General features: G+C 42.4%; 1 protein-coding gene across 4 annotated transcripts in view; it reads right to left on the reverse strand.

Annotated features, from left to right (window-relative positions):
- ST6GALNAC5 (ST6 N-acetylgalactosaminide alpha-2,6-sialyltransferase 5) overlaps positions 1 to 5,930 on the reverse strand; it is a 189,369-nt gene extending 183,439 nt beyond the window's left edge. For all 4 annotated transcript variants that reach the window (XM_082420881.1, XM_082420882.1, XM_082420880.1 and 1 more), the window contains exons 1-2: positions 1,852 to 5,930; positions 838 to 1,035 (exon numbers count right to left, since the gene is read on the reverse strand). In XM_082420881.1, the coding sequence (XP_082277007.1) occupies positions 838 to 1,035; positions 1,852 to 1,866 (213 nt within the window). In that variant the 5' untranslated portion in view covers positions 1,867 to 5,930. The remainder of the gene's footprint in view (positions 1 to 837; positions 1,036 to 1,851) is intronic.
- Positions 5,931 to 24,956: the final 19,026 nt, after the last annotated feature.

Raw genomic sequence — 24,956 nt, forward strand, 5'->3', positions numbered from 1 at the left:
GGCATATACAGAATGGAACTGTGTTTTAATAAAAATATATTAGCAGCTTCAAATGATGGGGACTACATTTAAAGTGCATTAAAATATCTTTTCAGAACCAGGAAACTTGATTAGGATTCTCCCAGAGGCTTCACACACTGAAACGAGAGATTTATTATTCCAGGGAAAGAAGGCTCAATTTCTTAAAAATTCACCTTATTAATTATTAGCCAAGCCATGCAGCGGCTTCCCAGAAGGCAGAGGAAAATAGGCCCTCAACGATGAGTTTCAAGCCAATGGAAGCTGAGTTTGTGCCTCAAGCCTTCCGCGCTTGCCTGGGCACCGCTCCCCAGGGCTGTAGTAATTTAGCCCAGAGCATCCGAAGCAGAGATCAGATAGGAGTCTGCGAGCCTGAGCTGCGGCCGCGGACTGGCTGCTACTCAGCCTCCGGTTCCCTGTCGGAGGTAAGCTCGGGCTGGTACCCGCGCCATTCCCGGGTCTCCTCCCACTAGGGCGCGACTTCGCTGCCAAACCCGAGGCTTCGGGAACCCTGCACCCAGCGATAGCTGCAATTCTGGGGATGAGGCGGTTCTAATTCCAGGGACAGTTCCTGTTAGGAAATTAGGCTTTGGGGTGCACCCATCTCATCCCTATTCCCTGAAAAACTTTGCTTCCTTCTCCAAATAGAAATTCACACCAAGTAGGAACTATCCTGTCCCACCCCAGCGGGTCCACTCGCACTTCCAGCCTCTGAATGGCACCTACTCACGGCGCCTCCCAACCCCGGGGAAGGGGGCAAGCTCAGGTGTGCGGGATCCCCAGGCTGGGTGGCGGGAAGGCTGGCGAGCAAGCTGTCACCTTGTGGTCCGCCACGCCAAGGTATCCGTCCAGTGGCCGCGGTCCCGCGGGGGCCTCGGGGTGCGGCGGGGGGCTGCCGGTCGCCGCTGCCTGCTGCTGCTGCGCGGGCCGCTCCTTCTGGCCGCCTAGGCTGCTGTACACGAGCAACAAGCTGGTGCACATGGTGGTGAGCGCTAAACACACTGCCAGACCATGGCGCTGCGGGAGAGCGGGAGAGAGCACAGGAGAGTCGCTGAGCGCCGACCCGGGAGGAGCGCGCCCGGCGGGGACTCCGGCGCGACGGTCAGACGGGCGGGGGCAGCGGGGGTAGCCCGGGTCCCACCTTCGCAGCACGCAGCCCGGCAGAGGAGGCACCGTCTCCCCGCGTACGGCAGGGGATGCTCCCCGCGCACGGCAGGGGATGCTCCCCGCGCGTCGCTGCTCTGGGCCGCCGCCGCCTCCCACATCCCTCGGCAGAGGACAGGTGGTGCGTGGCGCCCGGCTACGTGAAGAAGAGCGCGCCGGCGGCGAGGGCAGGGGTGGGCTCACACTTTGGGAGGGGGCCCTCTGCCCTAGCTCGGCTTTGGAATGTCTAGCTTCTCCTTTCTGGACCCGTGGGGCTCTACCTTGGCGATCCTTGCAAGTTTGAAATCCGACAAGGAAACCAAGAAAGTCTGCAAAGGTCCCCGCTTCCCGCCCCTCTTAGTTTTTTGCCAGGCTGTTTCGTTAGGGCACCCCCATCCCCGAGCAAGGCGCCCACCACTCCAAGGCTTCTCTAGCTCTCCGCTGGCCGCTCGGAACTCCCGCCGGAGATCCAGGAGCCCAGCAACCCGAGTTCCCATTCAGGCTCTGGGATTCCGAGCCAGGCTGAAGCGAGAAATCGGGAGTGGACGCGGAGCAGGTGGAAAGTTGTTCCTTTGGAACGGGCGACCTCGCAGCGCAGGGTCAGGCACCCTGGAGCTCTCCCGTGCGCCCCGGGGACGCTGCGCCCGGGGGTCCCGCCTCTGCCCAGAGGAGTTATAACAAATGACTCACCACCAGGGTCTTCATTTTGGGCACCTCTTTTGTGCGGAATCCTCAGGCACACGCGTCCGGGGCTACTTTTTCTTGGAGGGTTTCCATCGTGGGTGATGGTGCGGAAGCGGCTCTGATTTTCGCCGGGCCTCCTGCCGCAGCTGAGTGAGCAGGAAAGCCGCGGGACCCAGGAAGAGCCGCTGTTGCAGAGATTAGAGACAGAATTGAAGCTGAACTGGACCCTCGTAGTCTCTCAGCGATCTACACAACTGCCGCCTGCCGGGTCCTAAAGCCCTCTGCATTCCCCCCTTCCCGCCCCCAAATAATAATCTTTTCAGCCGAGTAGAATTTCTGGGGCGAGAGAGTTAACCGTGCCCGTATACCCACCTCTTGGTCCGAGGGCTTATTTATCTTTTATGAAGTCATCAAGTAAAAGGGAAGGAGAACCCTATTGGATTCTGAACATGATAGCCATTTGAAAATTTGCAAACTACGATTTCTGTTCTGTGATTTTGATAAAAACAAGTCAACAGCCCAAATGTCAATAGCTCTATTTATAGCATTTAGCGTTTATGTTCATAGCGTGGAGGAATCTGTCACGAAATAATTTTTTCAAAGAAATTATTGTTTCAGTTTTCCAGTTGTAAGCTTTCTGATATTCTCTTCCCCTTAATTTTACTTTTTAAATCGAGTTATTCTCATGCAATCTTTATATCCTCATTTTCATCGAAATTATTTCATTCATTACTTGTTTTAAATATTATAGTTTATTTTTCTATCAAAACCTTGAGGTTCCTAGTGTTCATCTAAATGATTGAAAAGTGTTAAGAACATTCAGCACATGATATCCACAGGATTAACTGGACCTGCAGATTCTGCCTAATTTAAATGAAAGATTTCTGGCTGCTAGAGCTAAAACTGCTTACTGCTTATTTTGTAAGAATCCTAAGGCCTTTGGTGCTCTCCTGTGTTGGTCTACTGCACTGACAGTACATAATTTCACATTCAGAACTTCAATTAAATTTTTTAAAAAATCATTTGTTTTTTCTTGGGAAATTCACATCCATAGCTTGTTTTAAGGATACTCTCCCTCCTCCCGCCCCGCGTTGAATTACAAATGGCATTTGTTAAATGTCTAATTTAGTTAAAAACATATTTCTTGTGAAATTGCTCAGCCAGCGAAAATAGTTGTCTTAATGGATTACTTAACACCTCACCTGTAGCAGCGTAATGTTAAAAATTACATTAAGATGGAAATGATCAGCAGGCCAACTGAACCATAGGCACAATAAGAGCTTTCTCAAGGCCGAAAAAGGCATTACAATCCTTTTTTAATCTTCACTAATCCATTGCTGGACTGATGATAAAACAGGAACTATTTTTAACTTATGAGGCATCCTTCTATACCCAGTATTAAGAAAGTTAAAATTAATCGGTGCAACAATGACTATCAATGCAATGCATTTGGGGGAAAGTGAGAAACATATGGGATTCAGCCTTTCAAGGAAAAACAAAAAAATCCAAACACTGTCCAACATTGCCAGCCTTGAAGCTATTTATTCAATTTGTGCTTTAGGCATGAATAGTACCAGTTAGGGCAGAAAAAGCAGCAGCCAGAAGAGAATCTTATTGGGTCTTGGCAATTCTTTATTGGATGGTTGCACTTGACACTCAAATTAGGGAAACAAAGGACCAACTTGATGAATCATTGCAAGCAGATTATCTGTGTTTCTCCGGGGCTCCTGTTGAGATGCTACTAGTGGTAGCTTCTGCAGTTTTCAGAATCATTCCCCTTCTATCTAGTAAGTTGCCCAGTGACCAATAAAACACTTCTAATATGTTTTGCCATGCCAAACAGAGCCATCATATTTATGATTTAAACTCATGGCAGCATGTTGGACATCTGTTACACAGTATGTCTGACCAAATTCATTAAGCTTATGCTTTTTTTTTTACCTCCTGGGATAGCAGTTAGTGAGTAGCTAGATCTACTTATGAAATGACCAGGGTAAATTTGAAAAATGTAATTCTGAAGTTGATTTGAATAATGTCAAGGTCTCTGGCCTTCAAATATTTGATTAGATTGATGCAATGGTTTTAGGCACTCTGGCCTGAGAGCCAAATGAACAAGGGGGAGTGGAGAAGGGCAGGTAAAACAAGTGACAAGTTAAAATCCTTGTGCTGTTTAATTCAGTGATCATTTAATGATCACCTGCTATCGGGTGGTTTTATATTAGGGAATGCAGAGAGGAATAAGGCACAGATCTTCTCATCTAAGAGCTCACAACCTAGGGTGTGTGTGTGTGTGTGTGTGTGTGTGAGACAAGTCTTCAACTTGGCAATAAAAGACTGAGTACTAGAGATTCAACATATATTTGTCAAGTGCCTACCATGTTAAGCACCTCCTCTGGTGAGCACCTGCTACATGGCAGGCATTGGGATACCTGGATAAATAGATCACATGCTGCCCTGAAGGAACTCACAGCCTACTATTCCCAAATAACTGCCATGAATCTTCATATTACAAAAAATGAGGAAACCGTCAAAATACTTGATTGGTTTTTCAAATTCTGAGTGCTTGCTTATTATTACCTGAGGGGTTTGATATCATAAGGATAGCTACCTCTATGTAACTTTTTGCACACTTCTAAGTTAATAATTTGAAGAGCCAGAAAGAGCAGAAAATAGGCAACATTCACAGACACTTGATTGACTTGGAGACAAGTAGACAAGTCAGTAAAGCTTTTTTAGTTCATCTAACTTGTCCAGTTCAATAAGTTGGGGAATCACAATTTGCTTCTCAAAATCCAGGTAGCTGAAATGGATTTCTCACCGTTTGAAATTTCTCCATATTTCTGCCTCTGGTGCCATCACATCCAATCAAATAGATTCTTACTTTTGAAAAAAAAAAAAGAAAAGAAAGGAAAGGAAAGGAAAAGAAATTGAATGTTCCACAATGTAGGTTATGTGATAGGCTGAAGGCGATGATTTACGAAACAAGGCAGGTCATGGGGCGAGGAGGAGTGGGGAGGTGGGACCTGGAGCTGGAGGGAGCGCCTGCCAGCGCGCAGGGCCACAGTGGTACCACAAAGCTCTGAGGGAGGCAGAAGACAGACTGCTGGAAACTAGTGAGCCCTGCCCATGACTCCTAAATGACCCCTCAAATCAGAAACAAATGTTGCAAACATTCTAAAGATGTATGAAAAGCGGAAGACAACATAAAGTAAACTGCATTTGAGATGCAACTGATTTCTACCTTATGACCTTAAAGAAAAAAGGTTCTGCTAAATGCTGCAAGAGCAAAAAGCTTCACAATGGCAGAAAGCCCTAGAACAAAGTGGATACTTGTTCCTTAGTTTCCTTACCTCTCTTTACTTCACAAGCTGTGCCTAATGGGCTGGCTGGCTGAGAACAAGTCCGAGGAGTCAGGCTGCCAGGATCCAGATTCTGACTTTACCACTTCCCAGCTCTGTGACCTTGGGTAAGTTATTTAGCTGTGCCTTAATTTCCTTACCTGTAGAATAGCAACCGTGAGCACCTAACTCAAGGCTTTGTTGTTAAAGTTAAGTGAGATACCGCAAGTGAAGTGTCAAGAGGAGTACTGACAGATTGTTAACCATGACTAATAATATTTTATGATTATGATGAATAAACTGGGTTTGAAGGTGAAAGACCAGGGTTTGACCTGTGTGACCAAGAGCTGCATGACGAGCCAAGGACTGAAAAATATTAAGCAGACTCTTGACTGACCTGTAAAATGACTAAACAAAGCCTAGCCCCCCTTTGTTAGAGGGCTCATTAAGATGTTGTAGGGCTTCCCTGGTGGCGCAGTGGTTGAGAATCTGCCTGCCAATGCAGAGGACACGGGTTCGAGCCCTGGTCTGGGAAGATCCCACGTGCCGCCGAGCAACTGGGTCCGTGAGCCACAATTACTGAGCCTGCGCGTCTGGAGCCTGTGCTCCACAATAGGAGGGGCCGCGATAGTGAGAGGCCTGCGCACCGCGATGAAGAGTGGCCCCCGCTCGCCACAACTGGAGAAAGCCCTCGCACAGAAATGAAGACCCAACACAGCCAAAAATAAATTAATTAATTAAAAAAAAAAAAGACGTTGTAGACGTGACTGCTTTGTAAATGATGAAGCTCTGCATGAGCTAATATTCATTCATTCATCCAACAAATATCAAGTGAGCATCTACTATGTGCCAGGCACTGTTCTAGGCCATGAGGATGTGACAAAGACAAGCAAGCCCATGAGGCTTATAGTCAAGAGAGGACAATAAACTAATATAATAGAATACCAGGCACTAGGGCAAAAAGCAGGGTAAAACAGCTAGAGATTGGGGTGGGGTGTAGCACTGTTTTCGCTAGGATAGTGATATTTGAGGAGAGATTTGAATAAAGGGAGGGAGGGAGCCATGAGGCTATCTGGAGGAAGGGCATTTCAGGCAAAGGAAACAGCATGTGCAAAGGCCATGCGGTAAGAGCTTGGCTGGCATGTTGAAGAGACAGCAAGGAGGTCGTGTGGCTGGAGTGGAGGGGGTGAGAGGGAGACTGGTGGGGGGCGCGGAGGGCAGAGACGTAGTCCAGGGCCAGGTCGTCTAGTGCCTCACAGACCATGAAGAGGACAGTGCGAAGGAAACCCACTGGAGGGTTTAGAGCAGAGGAAGGCCTTGGATCGTTAGTGTTTTGGAAAGATCACCCGGCTGCTGTGCTGAGAAAAGCTTTTGGGGGAGCAGAAGGGGGGAGACCACTTAGGAAGCTGTTGCGGTGGTCTAGGTGAAGGAGGAGGTGGTGCTTTTAGGACAAGTGATTGGTTTCAGGGTGTGCTGATACTGGGTATGAAACACAAGCAAAAGAGAGGAGGCGTGCAAGCGCGAGGCTTTAGGAGTGAGTGGCTTGGGGAACGAGGCTGCTAGTTCCAAGATGGGGCATGCCGTGGGAAAAGCAGGTGTGAGGGGCTGTGAATGGAGAATCTGCACTTAGAGGTGCTCAGTATGAAATGTCACAAGCGGTTGGAATTCAGGCGTAATGCTGGGCTTAGAGACATGGACAAAGCACCACAGTTCATGAAAGGATGAAGTCACCTAGGGATAAGCCAGGACACAGAAGAAAAGAAGTCACCGGCCTGAGCCCTGGGAGCTCCAAATTCCAGATGCCAAGAATAGGAGGCATTATTACAGTCATGATAATACTGAAAAAACAGTGAATGACTCTCTGAACTTGATTGGATTTAGATGTCTGATTATTTTCATTTTGAATGGATTTTCCATTCCAAGACAGTGAGTCATTTATGCCCTCAAAGCACTTTTCAAGTTCTGTTATTGTATCAAGCATATTCATTTATATATTTATTTTTCATCCTTCCTTCTAGATCATACATTTTCTAGAACTGGAACTATGTTCTCTTACTGTTTATAGCCTACATAAACCCATAAGCCCAGCATATAAGTGAGGGTAATAATATTACTCACTAACATTTATCCAGCTCCTTACTATGTGCCAGCACTAGTCTAAGAGTTTTACATGTATTCACACCTTTAGTCCCTACAACAACCCCACGAGGTAGGTACTATTATTTTCCCCATTTCACAAATGAATGAATGAGGAACTGAGAGTCGTTTGTCCAAAGCCACCCAGACTTTGGCAAGTGGTAGCATTAGGCTAAATCAATATTTGTTAAGACAAATCAATATTTGTTAAAGAATGAATGGATAGACGCTTTGTAGGAGTTCCCATAACCACGTTCTTCTACTAAACTCCAAATTGGTCTGATTTATAAGAATACAGTTTACACCCAATCTTTAGATAATATAACCTTGTTTATATATAACAAATATAAACAAGGCAGTGCCTTGTTTTGTGATGTACTTTTTTGCTACTTTTATTTCTTCAGGATATATTTTACAGACAGTAAAATACGTAAAATTAGGGGTACAGTTTGATGAGTTTTGACAAAATTATACACCTGTTCACCACCACCACTGTCAAGATATAGATCATTTACATCATCCCAGAGAATACCCTCATGCTCCCTCCCAGTCAGACGAACTCTCACCCAATAGGCAAACAGCAAAGATTGTCCTGATTTTTATCACTATAGGTCAGCCTTGCCTGTTCTAGAACTTAATATAGATGAAAACATACAGCATATGCCTTTCAGTCTGACTTCTTTCTCTTAGCACACTATTTTGAGGTTTATCCATCTCGGGTGTTTTAAGAGTTTGTTCCTTTTTATTGCTGAGTACTATTCTATTGTGTGAAAATGACACAGTTGTTTTTATCCATTCTCCTGTTGATGAACGTTTGGGTTGTTTGCAGTTTGGGGCTCTTAGGGATAAAGTTATTGAGGACGTACTTGTCTTTTGGTAGATGCATGGCTTCATTTTTCTTGCATGAATACCTAGGAGTGGAATGGTTGGGTCACGTGATAGGTGTCGGGTTAACTTTAAAAGAAACTGTTAAACTGTTTTCCAAAGTGGTTGGACCATTTTTTATTTCCAGCAGCAACAAATGAGGCTTCAGTTGTCCCACATCCTGTCAGCACGTGGTGTGGTCAGTCTTTTAAATGTCTCTTGGCTTTTGTACAGTTTTCCAGATAGAGTTAGAAATCCTTGCTTAGCATCCCAGGTCCTTCCCAACTAGGCATCCACCACTCCCTTTGAATCTCATCTCTACACAGGAACCTTCTGAATTAGCCATAAAAACTGTTCTTTGAATTTCCAGTACTTATGGTCATTCAGCTGGGTCTTTCAACAAGCCCCTTTCTGTCCTACTCCTTCACATCTCAGCCTGTGCCCCATCCACCTGCATCCCCCACTTTCTGATCCTGCAGTCGGACACTGAGGCCCCCCCTTAACGCTCTCCAGCTCAGTTAAAAGCACAGGCTTGGAATCACACAGACCAGGTTTGGCCCAACCTCTCGCGACTGAGAGCAAGCCACTGACTGCCCTTCTCAGGTTCCTCATTTGTAACAGGCAGAGAGTAAAACCTTTCGAGCAGAGTAGTTGTGTAGACAAAATACACTAACATATGGAAAGTGTTCATCACCATTCCGACTATACAGATGGATCAAACAAAAGGTATGTTTTCATAAGGGGCCGCCTGTTTGGTATAAAAGAATTCATCCTCCAATGTTTATTGAGCTTATAGCAGAAATAATAGTTAATAGGTATTGTGTGCCTGCTGTCAGGCATGGTGCTAATTGGAGGCAGTGGCTTTTTTAATGGGAATGATGTCATCTCCACTTTACCAACAAGGAAACTGAAATGTAGAGATGTGAGGTCGTTTGCTCAAGGTCACATGGCTAGAAAGGGACAGAACCAAGATTTGACCAGGCCTGTCTGACTGCAGAGCCTTCCCTCACAAGCTCCACATTCCACACTCCACTGTCTTCTACATGCTCTGACTCTAGGCCAAGTCCTCCACTGGATGCTGGAGATGCAGAGAGGAGAAAGACAGCCCTCACTTACAGAAGACAAATCCATGAGCAGGTAATTATACCCCAATATGTTAAGTTTAAATGTTGAGTTACAAATGAAGAATTAGAGGGATCACAGAAGAGGGACATATGGCTGGGTGAGAGTGTTTCAGATATGATTTCTGGCAAAAGAGAAACGTTCAGCTGGTTTTAAGGGATCGCTAGAAACAGGTCAGGAGAAGGCCAGTGTCCCTAGGCAGAAAGGACAGCGTAAACAAAGCAAAACCGTGGGAGCATGGAACCTCATGGTAGGTGCTGACAACAGAGAAGGAGTTTGTGGGTAAGGTAGAGAGTTATCAGAACCAGAGTGGTTCTGTACAGCTGTGCAGGTTGTGCAGTGTGCAAGGATGTGCATCTAACTGGGTATCACAGTCACAGATACTGCAGATTTGTATATTTATTTCATCAGTTTCCTTGAAAATGACCGTGACCATGTGTAGACTATGCTTTACACATATCAGAGTATTATAACAATTTTCCATTAGATAGAAGTAGAGTGTTGTAAGTACCAGAAGCCTTTAAAAATTTGCACAGTAGTGCCCTTTGGGCTGGGAGTAGTGTAGTCAGAATTACTTTCTAGGTGGATGTCTCTGGAGACAGTGAGAGGGATGGCTTTGTAGAGGGAAAGACTGGAGCCAGAGAGGACAGCTAGGACCCTGTTGTGGAAATCTGGGTGAGAGATAAAGGCTTCAGCCAGGGCAGTGGTGGTTGGGATGGACTGAAGAAATTCTTAGGCAGGTATTACGTTATAATGGGTAAATGGATCAAATCCTAACTATGCAGAAGAGGATTTATAAATAAGTGCCTTTTTGGGAATTCCCTGGCGGTCCAGTGGTTAAGACTCGGTGCTTTCACTGCCATGGGCCCAGGTTCGATCCCTGGTCGGGGAGCTAAGATCTCACAAGCTTCGCGGTGCGGCTCCCTCCCCAAAAAACGTGCTTTTTTTCATGCAAAATGGAGTGTATAATTCTGGCCACATTTCAAAATGATACAGAATAATAATAAAAAATGGCTTATATGATGTCGTAGTTTGGGTTCTCTCGCAAGCATACCCTGCAATAAAGATCCGTGTGCAAGCATCTCTTTGGCAGGTGGAGCGAACCCCTTTGGGGAGTGTAGGGAAGCGATATAGGGAGGAACGACGGCAGCCAGTAAATGGTGCATTATCCAGCAAGTTACAACGGTAGACAACTGGGGCTCAGTCCTGCTGGAGAAATTCTGGCAGCCAGTGTAGAAGTCAGGCCTTGGTGTTTCCACCGGGGGCTGGGGGAGCAGGGGCATTTGGTTGAGGGCTGCCCTGGGCTTGGAGCGATGGGCGCTGGTCCTTTGGCCCGTGCTGCCTGCCTCACACGTGGCAGTGCAGGCAGGCTCCGGAGGCTGGAAAGGTCACTCAGGCAGGTACTGGCTGGTGCCGGAGGTTGAAGTCCCCATAGAGTTTCCAAAGGACTCTTGAGAGTTTCCGAAGGATTCAAATTCCTTAGGTTGTTTGAACCTCCGGAGAGTTTTGTGACGTAGGAAAATGTGTGGTTTCCAGCTAAGCCTGGGCAGCTCTTGCTCATGGTCAGTTCCACCGGCCTCCAGAGCTGCTGCTCCAAACAGAAACGCCTCTTGTCAAGTCCCTCCCCTTTTCCTCACTACTGACTTTTTGGGATCTCTGTCTCCTGGTATAGATTGTGGGCCGTTGAATTTAGAAATTTTGTATAATTCACCTTTGTTTTCCCAGAGCCTGGTAAACAGTGGGTGTTTAGTGTATGTGATTGAGTGGATGGATGAATGATTATTATCATCGCCATTTTAACTGTGTTAAAACTGGGACTGACAGAGCTAAAGCAACTTACCCAGAGTCACACAACCAGTTAGAAGAGACAGGACTTGAACTCAGCTCCTCCACATTCCTCTCGAGAAATCTTGCTGCTGCCACGCAGCTCCGTGACGGTGGGCATAGCGACTCTTTGTTGGGGATTCGTAAATCCCACAGGCCTATAAAGTTTGGAGTATTTGAAGGTAGGCCAACAACTAGAAAGGAAGGCCAGGAAACTTCAGGGGAGGGAGTTTTTCACATTAGGAACGGACTTTTGTTTTATTATTTATGATATCTCAAAGTAGAATGGGGAAAGACAAATAGGGGCAAACACTGTGACCCTCATAAAATACAACAAATTTTTCCTCCAAATGTGAAAGACAAAGGACCATCCCTGTAGGACCCAGTGCAACGATCTGAAAGCTGAGTGAGCACGTGCTGTAAAGCTCGCTGTGCTCCTGGGTAACCCGGGAAGTCAGGGGTGATGCTGGGCCTACATCAAGGAAGGCCGGCCTTTTTATTCTTTTTGTGCAGCATGCAACGAAAGGGGTAGCAGCTGCGGGAGGAAAGCCAGCTAAAGAGTTTTCAAAATGAATTTAAAAGTGCATTCTTGAGTGTCCTTGCAATATTTCTGCTAATGTAAAAAGCATGATTGATCTATAAGCATCTTTCTGCTTCTCTTCCCATGCTAATTTATATCATTCTTGTGTCTTCTTCCTTTTGTTTCAAGATATTGCATATGCCATTTAAAACAGCTGATTTTATTTAAGTTGCATTGAAATGTGACACTTTTAAAGAGTCAACTTTCTAAAAAAGTCGACTAATTAAAAGACCTAAATTTGTGACTTTTGAATTTCTTTTTATCTGTGGAACCTATACTTCACTTCCGTATAAAGTTAAGGGTACAGGCTCCACTGTCAACTACATCCATGTTTGAATCTCAGCTCTACCATTTATAGGCTGTGACCTTGAGCAAGATACCAAGTCTCTCTAAGCTCCAGTTGTCCCATCCATGCAAGGGCAATGGTAATACTGCCCTCCTCAGCTGGGCCATTTTAAGGATTAAATGAGGTAATGATGAGGGTTTCCAATAGGTATATAGAATTTTTATGTATTTAATCCTCACAACAACCCTCTCAGTTAGCTACTGTTGTAGTGTCCTTTTACATATAAGGAAACTGAGGCACACATAGGCAAAATATCTTGCTCAAGATCACAGAGTTACTAAGTCGTAGTATCAATATTTGGACCCTCACACATAATGAACTTAAAAAAAACCCTGTCAATTATTATTGTAGTTTAAATAAAATATTTCCTGTAGACTCATTGTGTGAGTTAAAATTAGAGCTGTCTGGTTGAGGTAGGAATGGGAAGCCCAGATCTCTTCCTCCTGCCTGAGGTGGCCGTAACTTGGAAGTTATGCTTGGAAACCACTGGCCTTCCTATTGCTGGTAGAGAAAAATAAACATGAATAAAAAATGAAAACAAACTGACGGATGCTTATAGGTGTTCTGTTTGTAATGCCGTCTATGTCCCACACCTGTCCCGTCGCTCCTCAGATAAACAGGTGCATCTCCTAAGATGGCAGACAAGGCAAGAGCCACGATGAGAGCTTTTTTGGGGGCCTGTTTTTGTGAGATCCAAACGAGGGTAGGTCAGTGGCACAACCAGATAATTTCGCATTAAAATTTGTACTTAACAACTTAGATTGTTTGAAAAATATTCACTCATTCATTCATTAAGCAAACAGTCATAGAGTACAAAGTATGTATCAGACATGGTTCCAGTATTTGGGGGTTGCTAGCTGGGCTCAAGATACTGAAGTAGAAACCCAGCTATATATGCTCACACCTCCTCTCCCCGAGTCATCCCACTTGGCACCTGCAGGTGCCCCTGCCTGCCCATTTCCCACTGTGTGTGGTCTGGATGACCACTTCTTTGTTGCACCATCTCAATCCAGACACTAACGTCTTTTCCCACGTGTTCTTATATATTCTGTAACGTTCCTATCGTCACTTCCCATAGAGGCATGCGTTGTTTCATTTTCTATTTTCAGAACCTCACTTCCATGCCCTTCCAACCAGGGTAAACTTCTCATGTGAATTTATTTCCCTTTTCAAGTCAGAAGGCAGGGATTTTCTTCAACATGATATCTCTGAAGGGACAGGGCTGTCACAGCACCTAACTTGCAAGATGATCATGAAGCTTGACCTCTATAACACAGGCTCTGGCACATAGTAGGCCCTCAGTTACATGTGATTTCCCCTCTTCTTTAAGAACCCAGTAGCCTAAATTATATGCTGTGAGATCATTTACAATTTATGCATTGTTATACATCAAGGATTTAAAAATATGGAGGTCATTTCTTCCTTTTCTAAGTTATCATCAAATAGAATTTATGAGCCCTCAGATTCATGGGCTTTCGATGAATGATATAAAATTGAGGCAATAAAGCTCCATTCCATATTTTGGCTCAGAACTTCTTTCACATACATTTTTGGACCTAATAATAGTATTTTGCACTTGTAAAACTTCTTTTCAACTTGGACACTTGTACGATGGTTGACATTGTTTCATGCTTATGTCAACTAGTCATATGTACCAATGAGTTGAGTTTTAATTTTCCATGTGTAAATTTGGTGCCTGCATCTGTATGTGTCATAAGTGGGAAGGCTAATTGAAAAGTGATGAGATTTGAATCTAAGTGATTTGACATGCAGGGGCTTCTAGGATAATTAAATAATTAATTGCTTCACCCATCTAGCATTTATTGAGAGCCTACACAGTTGACATGCAGCATGCTATGTGCTAATAATACGAAGACGAAAGAGTTTCTCAGGAAGCTAACAGGCGGTCATAGAGACAGTTCCATAAAGGATTGCAGTGTGGTATGTGGAAAGTGCAGCAATAGCAGCACTGGTACAGTGATAGCAAAAAAGCAGGAACAATCAATTCACTAAGTTTTTAAGTATGCTATGATGAGGCCAACAGATCATGAGATGATTGCCACTGAAGAATAATTTATGCTCTGTTATATTCAGAGATCCCAAGAGGAGGGGCATGCTATACCACAGGGGGCCACGTGAGAAGGCTCCAGTGTTGGTCAGGATGTAGGGGGAGGAAGGGATGTGGTCAGGAGCCTTTCTTGTGGTGGAGCAAGGCAGGATAAGCAAGGTTAGGAGTGGCTAGTTGAATGACTGCAGCAGGCTCTGGGGCTGAGGGGCTGGCCCTAGTTGTCTAGTGTCTGGTCCTGGGGTGATTAGGGAAAGTGGATGAGAGCTGGTAAAGGAGACTGTTGTGGGTATGGGCTCTGGATTGCTTAGTGTGTATGTGAAAGGCGTGCTTCTGGGCTATTTGTTTGCTGTCTATCTCTAGGTATTAGCTAACCCTTGGAGGAGTGGTCCCTCCAGAAACAGCAAGGCTCCAAATATCAAAGTATCAAAATATACAAAATGAAGAATATGGTTAATACAACCATGTTGGCCAGGGCAGCCAGGAGAACAGGACTAAACCAAGAGCAAAAGAGCTTTCTGGACAGAGGGTTCAGTTTATGCAAATATCCAGGGACATGGAAGAACCTGTTTGTATTTTAATATGTTTGGAGTCTGGAGTCAGGGCAAAACGTGAGCAGTAGGGCTGGGGGGGGGGTGTGAGCAGCAGCCAGTGCGTGAAGTCTGCCTGGATAAGGAATTTGGACTGCGTGTGAAAGGTAGTAAGGTGTAACTGAAGAGTTTTACAGAGGAGGGTGACGATGATTTCAGTTTCCTTCTATTTGGTGAAAATCTATGCTATTGTATCTGTGCTACTTAAAAATTAAAGAGGTTTCACATTTCAGCTTTGTAAGATAAACAACATGATCTCTTTAGTACTTTCAATGGTTATGTAAAGAATATTTACTCTTTGTCTCCTACAGATTATAAATCCTTGGTGTTCTCTTTCCAGCACCCTCCAAGCAGACAGGTAGTACAGTAGAGAGTACAGGGTGATAAGGCAGTCGTTAGAGGACCAAGGCCTGGTCATTCCATTGGTTGAGTCACCTAACTTCTCCAAAGAGAAGATAAGATCATCCACTGGAGCTGGTCAGTTGGCGTGGATCCTGTATCTGCCACTTACTGTGTGAGTGACCTCAGGCAAGTTATTTAACTATTGTCTCAGTTTCCTTATATGTAAAATGGAAATAAAAAGAATATGTTTGCTTTGGGTTTGGCATCCATCATGCCTCTGCCAGCACCGTCTCTGTGCAAACCAATGCCTTATAATACAGTATTATTATGATGGTCTAGGCAACGTTGGACCAAAGAATGTACATCATCGCAGAATACAGGGCAACGGGATGATGTTTATGGAAATCACTGGTACTATCATATTCCTCAACCCCCAGGAGCAGCTACTCTTCTAAAGTGGGAGAATAGAATATTGAAGACTGTTGTTCTTGGCTGAAGCCGGCATTCTGTAAAGTTAGTGTGCTGTCTTATAGGTTGCTATAAACCAGAGATTAGTATCTGGCCTGTTTTCCTCCTCCTGTTCTCTATGACCAAAATACAGACACTGGGGAACCAAAAGCTAAGGGGAGTGGTGCCTTGTGTAATTACATCTAATGCCTCCTAGCAACCTTTGTGCTTCCTGCCCTTATGCCTCTGGGTTCTATTTCTACTAGGAGATACAATAATTGTTCCCATGAATTGGAAGCTACCAATGCTGCCTTGTCCTTTCAGACTCTTCATGCCACTAGGAAACTGCCCCCAAAAGGGATTGTATTTCATCTGGGCTTGTTGATCATGAGGAGCAAAATAGGGTTACAGCTACATACACAGTGAGACTAGGGAGAAGTAAGGGCGGAAACGGTAGATGCTTCGTGGAATCTTAATGGAAGACTGTCACAACCCCACGTAGGCAGGTCCACCAAGGACTCATATCCCTCAAGAATGAAAGTCTGTGTCAGTGAACTGAGCAAAGAACCCCAACAAATGAGTTGATGGTTCAAAGCAAAGAGACACAGAATGTGTAGCCTTGAGCTGTATTTCCTTCCTTGCTATTCTATAGAGATGATACATAGATAGATAGATAGATAGATAGATAGATAGATAGATAGATAGATACATAGATACATAGATACATAGATACATAGATAGATAGATAGTTAGGAGGTCAGCTGGTTGACTGGCTGGCTGGCTGAATAGGCACATACACACATACATATTGATACATACATAGCTGTTTCCGTAGTGTAGTGTTTATTACGTTCGCCTCACACACATACATACATGCATAATAAAACCTCTCACAGTAATATGGAAATTGGAGCCCGAACTTTTAAGAAGTTTGTGATTTTATAAGGCTCCTGAAAAACAATATTTGCGGTTGGTCTTTCAGTCACCGTGTAAAAGAAAAGGAAATGTTTTCAATTATTAGTTATGCAGAAAATAAACCAACTCACAAACAAAATATATCCTACAAACAAAACTAGGAAAGTCCCAAATGATTATAAGGCAGTCACTCTCTAACTTACCCTTTCTCCTAACCCCTTTCGAGAAGATAAGAACTTTAGCTCAGCCCAATTTTGGAATAGGAGCTGGGTGGAGGACAGGAGTCAATCTAATCACATTGCATTGCACTGGCACAGTCTTCCTTTTGTGGGAGAGAGTGTAAGTACATTTTTATTTTGGTATGGTTTCCTTCTTTTACCTGATAAATGTGTTGCTTGAACTAAGTTTTAAAGATTATAGGGGTAAGTTTTGTTAATTTTCCTGCCTCCCAGAATCCATTCTCTTCTGTTTTCTTTTGAGAAAGATTTTCTTGTGAGAAATCACCTCTCCCCCACAAATCACCTCTCATTTGTGTCATTTAGATGGAATTCTCAGTCAAGGGGCCCTGCCCTTCTCTAACCAGTGAGTGGGTTCATGACCCCACACACATGTCCTAGGCTAATTGGACTTTGTCTTCCAGTAGGTGAGAGCTTGAGCAGAGTGCTGCAAAGAAGGAAACGAAATCAGGTTGAAGTGGCCTCATCCCCATGGTGGCAGCACCATGTCTGGCTCCTCCCACCAGAATCTCTGGGGCTGTCCTGATTCTTGCCCCTTCTGAGCCCAGTTCTTCTAATATTCCTGCCATCTTGTGAACCATCCTATATCCGTCCAACAAGTTCATTTTGTTTCGTGTTAATTAGAGATTAGATTGGATTCCAAGACTAGATTGGAATCTAATAACCCTAACTAAGTCAGAGTAGAAAAGCTCTTAAAGCAGGCAGGAAGGGGAAAGATAGATACTCTTGACAAAATGAAGTCATGAGCAAAGTGATGATGGTCTTAAACAACTTGATGAGTCTGGATAACCTCAAGTAGCTCAGAACAAAAAGTCAGTACAAAATTAATCCTGAAGGGGTTTTTATCCTTGCCTGGTGATTCCCAATATGTGGGCTATGGATCTCTAGGTTACTGCACAGTCTAAAAAGACAAATTCTTTAAGAACCTCATCTGTAGATTGAATGAAAATCCATGGAATTACTGTCACGTGATATTCTGTGAAAAAATTTTAAATACAAGAAGTCTTACCATTGAAACGGTAGGGGACAACTGGTCTAAGTCAGCAGTTCTCGATTGTAGAGTGGTTCACACATTTCCCTCTCATGGTGCAATCTGATATTAGTTGAAATGTCAAGGGTTACAGATACATTACTTCTTTTATAAATTAGAGCAGATTCAAGGCTGTCCTTTCTATAAATTCATCTTGTCTACTTGTATTCTGATTTGTTTTCTTGAGTGGGAGAGAACTGAGTGGAATTTTAACTGCAGCTCCAAGAATTGTACACAAATCATTTGTCTATTCTGTCTCCGTCACAGAGCATGGTGAGCCTCTGGTACTGGGGTGACACTGATGATTATAGAGCTAATGCATTGTCGAGGTGTTTGTGAGTTGTAATTCCATCATTACTTTCTTTTATCTTTCATTTTACCCTCAGGTACACTTATTATTTATTTTGAAAAAATCCAAACGTATGCAAAAGTTAATAGAATAGTATAAAAAAATTCTTACATTCCCTTCATTCAGATTTCCTAATTGTTAACATATTACTGCATCCCCTCTATGTCTTCTAATCTCTCATATGTATATATCAGAAAGATGAGAGAAGATGGTATATCTATCTATCTATCTATCTATCTATCTATCTATCTATATCAAGCAATCATTCATTGCTGCGGTATTCTTACAAAGAATGCATGCCTGAGTCTAGTCATGAGGAAACAGGGTGGACCGCAACTGTGCATTTAACTGTCCTGTCTCCTTAGTCTCCTTCAGTCTGGAATAGTTCTTCAATCTTTCCATCTTTCGCATCCATAGTAATTTCAAATAGCGCGGGCCTTTCAACATTGCTCAAAACATGCACTAAGTATATATTTTTAAATTTTCTAGTGGAAAAGCAAAATGGAATTTTTTTCTAGCATTAGGAAACGGAAAAAGAATCAGGTGAAATTAATAGTGATAATATACTTATTTAACTCATTTCTTTCAAAATGTTATTTAAAAATGTAATCAGTACAAAAATTATCTATTTATGCTATTTTTTACATATAAAATTTTTGAAATCCAATGTAAATATAGCACATCTCAATTAAGACTGGTCACATTCCAAGTGCTCAGTAGCCACATGCAGCCAGCGCTAGCATACTGGACAGTACACTGTCACGTTGTCTCATAGTCTGGGTCCCCCAGTAGTTTCCTCATGACCAGACTCAGGCATGCATTCTTTGTAGAAATGAAGCTGTGCTCTTTGTGGTTTGTCACATCAGGAGGTACATGGTGTTGACCTGACTCATCACTTCTGAGGTTAACCTCGGTCACTGGGTCATGAGATGAGGGTGTCGTCCAGGTTTCTACGCTGCAAAGTCACCATTTTTTCTTTTGTAATTGATAAGTATTTATCCTGTTCCTCTTCAAACCATCAGCCACCAGCCTTTACTTCCAAGGCAACTTCTGCCTAAATCAACTACCAGTATATTGATTGCCAGATGGTGTTTTCTATTTCCATCATTCCTGCTATATTTATTAGTTGGCTTTCTATTGTAAGGAAAAACTTTTCCTTCTTTCTCCTTCATTCACTCATATCAGCGTGGACTCATGGATATTTATTTTACTCAATAATAGATTTTAATCTGTTACTATCAGTATTTATTTTGATGCTTATAATGTCCATATTTGACCAGTGGGAGCCCCTTCAAGCTGACTCCTCTGTCCCTTTGATGTATCTTTGTCATTCTTTGAGCATTCCTTCAATTCTGGTCCAATAAGATATTCTAGGTTTGTCTTGTATTTTCCCTGTCTCACCCTTGGGATTAGTTATTTCCCCAAGGAGTCCTGTTTCCTTCTAACGTTAGACAGAATTTAGAAACCAAGATTTTGGTATGATGTGCTTATTTATACTGGGTCAGCAGACAGAGCTAAGATGCATACATATACATATATTTATATACACATACATTAATATTTATTTATATGGCTATTAAAAAACCATGAGTTCCCATTGATGCCCCCCAATTCCAACTGAACACTTTAGAGTTCTTTTTCAGTCTTCCCCTTTTCTATACTTGTAATCCTTCTTCCTATAGTGAGAAACTTGGTTCCCATGATTTTGAATATGTTTATTTATTTGTTCAGTCCCACTGCATGTCACCAATGGCTAGATCATGCCAGCTGTCGTTTTGATCCTCAGCCTCACCGCTGTCTCCTTGTCCTTGTTGCTGCCTTCTTGGTCTCACAAATATGTCCTTCACACCACTGCCTCCTTGGCCCCCCGACCTTGCAGGTACCTCCTTGGCCCTACTGCCTATCAGCCCCTCCCTTGCTTAGCCCCATGCATGCTACTTCTCCAAGAGAAAGGGCAGGGAAGGGGAGGGAAGTGAAAAAGAAGAGGAAATGCTTCTTGTTTTTAAATTAAGAAGTCAAGCATAGACTTAGGCTTTTGGGAACACGGCAGATTAGATATTTTGAAAAGCTCTCTCACTGACAAACACCTAAGTGATGGATAAATTAAAAATCAAACAAACAAAAAAAAGTTTTAAGTATTGATGCATTACTAAATGTTCAAGAAAGTAAGAGAAATTTTTAAAGGGCAGTAACCCCTAAAACGCAGTAAACAGAACAAAATTTAAAATTATAATGATTAAGAGCTGAAACCAGAGTGGTGAGTGGGCACAGATAACTGGGCTGTCCTGAGTGGGAAGGGGGAGGGACTGTAGTTCCCAGTATAATAGAACTGTGAGGATTGATGCCTCATAGAGGGATAAGAAATGCTAGGCCTGAGGCCTGTGCAATGTGGGCAGATGAGCAGACCAGTCCCACATACATTTGGGCACTAAAAGGAGCCACACGTTCATCAAAAGGTGGGTTAGACATTGACAGTGAAACCGGCCTACTTCTTCCAAGGGGAAAAACAAAAGTATCTCCTGAGAATTTGCTACCATAGACCTACTCTCGTGTGGTGTCTGGAGTTTAAGTTTAGACTACCTCTGTGGCTAGGCAAATAGCAAGCTGACATTAAATTAAACTGGTTCTGGAGTCTGAAGCTCTTGCAAGTCTTCTCTGGAGAAGGCCATTTTAAACCTAGGCTACTTAAATTTCCCAAGATTAAGTTCAGGCAAATACAAGCTCATGATTAAGGAAAAAAAAAAAACAAAAAAACCTAAACATCAAACACATGAGAAAACAAGCCTCCATGTTTGAAAAGCAACAGAAACAACCAATCAACGATTTGGGCTCAATAAACTTCAGCTGTTTGGATTATCCCATATAGAATATAACATACCCATGCGTGAATAGAAATGAAACTTAAAAATCAAAGAACAGGAGACTATCAAAACCAATCAGAAATGTTTAGGAAAAAATATATAATCACTGAAACTATGAAGAGCTCAAAAGCATCCAGAACTCTCACACACCATTGGTAGGAATGTAATTGGTACAGATACTTGGTGAAAAAGTTGTGTCTATTAAAAGTGAACCTATAGCAAATCCTATGACCTGGCAATTTCACTTCTAAGTACACATCCAGCAGGAGTGCATGCATATGTGCACCAAAAACATGTCCTGGAATGTTCATAGCAGCACTATTGGTAATAGCCCTTAGCTAGCAACTTTCCACATGGCCACAAATACATTGTATTAAAAAATTAATTATGGTGTATTCCTACAGTGGAAAGCTATACAGTAATGAGAGTGAACAAACTACAACTACACTTCTGGGTATACATCCGAAGAAAACTAAAATTCAAAAAGATATATGCACCCCAATGGTCATAGCAACATTATTTACAATAGCCAAGAATGGAAGCAACCTAAATGTCCATCAACAGAGGAATGGATAAAGACGATGTGGTATATATACATGATGGAATATTACTCAGCCATAAAAAAGAATGAATGCCATTTGCAGCAACATGGATGGACCTAGAGATTACCATGCTAAGTGAAGTAAGTCAGACAGAGAAAGACAAATATCATATGATATTGCTTATATGTGGAATCTAAAGAAAATGATACAAATGAACTTATTTACAATCAGAAATCGATTCACAGGCATAGAAAACAACTTATGGTTACCAAAGGGGAAAGGGGGAGGAGCAATAAATTAGGAGTTTGGGATTAAAATATACACATCACTATATATAAAATAGATAACCATCAAGGACCTACTGTATAGCACAGGGAACTATACTCAGTATCTTGTAATAACTTACAATGGAAAAAAAAATCTAAAAAAGAATATATAAATTATCTATCTATCTGAATCTTTGCTGTACCCCTGAAACTAACACAACATTGTAAATCAGCTATATTTCAATAAAAATTTTAAAAAACAACAAAAACCAAACTACAACTACATAAAACAATATATATGAATCTCACAAGCATCATGTGTAAAAGAAGTTGGACACAAAAGATAATATACTCATTATTCCATTTAGATGAAGTTCAAAAATAGATAAAACTAATTTATGCTGTAAAAGTCAACATAATAATTATCTGTGGTGGGAGTGAATGACTGAGAAGGAGGATGAGGGGATTTTGGAGTAGTTGGTCATATTATGTTATTTGATCTGGGTGCTGGTTACACAAATGTGTCTCGTCGGTGAAACTTAACATGTTGTACATTTAGGATATGTAAGTATACTCTTCTGAATGTATATTATACTTTAATAACAAGTTTGAATATAAAAATAATTCTAGCTTAAGAAATAGCAGTGCCTCAACGTTTATTCATTCATTCAACAAATATATTTATGCACTGTTCTTGTAGTTACCGGAAATATAGCAGTAAACAAGAAGAAAGATCTTGCCCTTAGAGAGCTTATAGTCTCCTAGTGGAGAGAGAAAATAAATTCAAAAATGAATAAAATTATAAAATCTCAGGGAGTGATAAATGCAGTGAAGAAGAAATTAAGAAAATGCAATGCAGAGCATAAGGAAATAGGTAACATTGACTGGGATCCATCAGAGAAGACCTCCCTAAGGAGGTGGCAATAGAGCAGAAGCTGGAAGAAGTGAGTGCAAACCATGTGAAAAGTTCAGAGGATGTAAGCCCTGAAGTAGGAAGGACCTTAGGGTTCTGTTGGAAAAAGTCGAAACTCCCCTTAGAATAAAGATTGTCAGTATTTGGCTATTTTTTTTTCTCATGAAATGAGATGTTTTGTTGGCTGCATGTACATAAGGTTCTGTTAACAAATATTTGTGACAGTATCTGCTTTGCTTCTCTACAAAATGTGGGGAGTTGGGGTTTGGTCAGCAAGGGGTGGGTTCTTGCATGTAAATGACATTTGTCCCGCGTGTTGCAGTGGGGGAGACATTGAGAGCCACTAACCTTGGCCATGAGAAGCCATTGAAGGGAATAAAGTAGTGGAGTGACATGATGAGATTTGTGTTTTAGAAGGATTATTCCAGCCACAAGATGGAGGATCCAGAGGAAAGAGAAACAGGCAGAGAACATGTGACAGAGAGAGCGCAGGGTGGAGAACCATTTTAGAATTGCCAGCACAGAGCAAAACCAGTCAACAAACTAAAATAATAAAAATACACTGCGAACGTGGCTTATTTCAGATTTTAATGGCAGGCATGACAGCTGTGGAAGGGTTAAGCTGTTAGAGGTGTCTCCCTCAGGCCGTGACCTGCTAAAGAGAGATTGTGCTGATCACACTAGGCTCCCAACTTAGTTTTCATTTAGTTGAGTGTGTTTTCACTTAACTCGAATAAATACTGATGGAAGGCTTATTGAGGTTTTTTTGTTTTTTTTTTTAAACTTGTATTTGAATCACTCTTGGGACCCAAACCAATTTAGTCCAAATTCTTACAAATATCAAATAAAATGCTGGTTGGCACCTTTTTAACTGCATCCTCTACATCAAGCAAGAAAATATGTTGCTGAATTATTTAGATAATCCACTAAGAAAACAGACCAGTCCTAACTGGACATTGCTTCTCTTCTTCATTCTAGAACAACCTGTGTCCAGGCAAGAAAGAGTTCCCCTCTCTTTCCTGTTTTCATAGTGTCTTCCCGCAGTAGGCCCACACAGAGGGAAAGGGAGGATTAACCCTATCTCTCCATCACCTCCACCTCCAGGGGCTTTTTTTTTTTCATTTTACTGGAGTATAATTGATTTACAATGTTGTGTTAGTTTCAGGTGTACAGCAAAGTGATTCAGTTATACATATACATATATTCATTCTTTTTTTAGATTCTTTTCTCATATAGGTTATCACAGAATACTGAGTAGAGTTCCCTGTGCTATACAGTAGGTCCTTCTTGGTTATCTATCATATATATAGTAGTGTGTGTATGTTCATCCCAAGCTCCTGATTTATCCCTTCCCTCTCCATGTTTCCCCTTTGGTAACCATAAGTTTGTTTTTGATATCTGTAAATCTGTTTCTATTTTGTAAATAAATTCATTTGTATCATTTTTTAAAAATTAGATTCCACATATGAGTGATATCATATGACATTTGTCTTTCTCTGACTTACCTCACTTAGTATGATAATCTCTAGGTGCATCCCTGTTGCTGCAAATGGCATTATTCCATTCTTTTTTATGGTTGAGTAATATTCCATTGTATATATGTACCACACCTTCTTTATCCATTCCTCTGTCAATGGACATTTAGGCTGCTTCCATGCCCTGGCTGTTGTAAATAGTGCTGCAATGAACATCAGGGTGCATGTATCCTTTTGGATTATGGTTTTCTCTGGATATATGCCCAGGAGTGGGATTGCAGGGACTTTTAATCTACAGTAATGTGGTGACAGAGAATTGTCTACTACTCTTCAATATGAGTGATGCTGATTTCTCGCCACTGAGTAACTGCAGTTGGCCCGGGACACAAGAGATTTTCATTTTTATGGGGACTTCAGCTCTGGACCTCACACTGGACCTACCAGGGATGCTCACAGGTGCTGTTGTAGTCACTCTGCATAAATAAAGAGAAAGTACTCCTTTACCTCACCAGGTTAAATAAGAAATATTGTTGAGGACCTATACATATATTGGTTTGGCTTTTTAAAGAACTGACTCATCCAGATTACCTTTGGTAAATGGATTTATTGCAAGGATGCACAGGACAGTGGATTATCGTATTCTGAGTCTGTGAAAAAGACAGCTATCTGCCTCCCAGTGTTCTTTCTCTCCTTTCTGTAGTCATAGAGCCCCTACTCAACTGCATCAGATTTTATCAGAGCACACAGCTAGAGGCAGTGCAGCCAAAGGCAACATCCCCAGCTCCCCTTGCACCTGGGTATGCCATATGAACCAGTTCTCCCAAAAGAGGATGAGTAGAAGGGAAATATGCAACTTCCATGCCACTTAAA

Source organism: Balaenoptera physalus (assembly GCF_965194825.1).
Source record: "Balaenoptera physalus genome assembly, chromosome: 1".
NCBI lineage: Eukaryota > Metazoa > Chordata > Mammalia > Artiodactyla > Balaenopteridae > Balaenoptera > Balaenoptera physalus.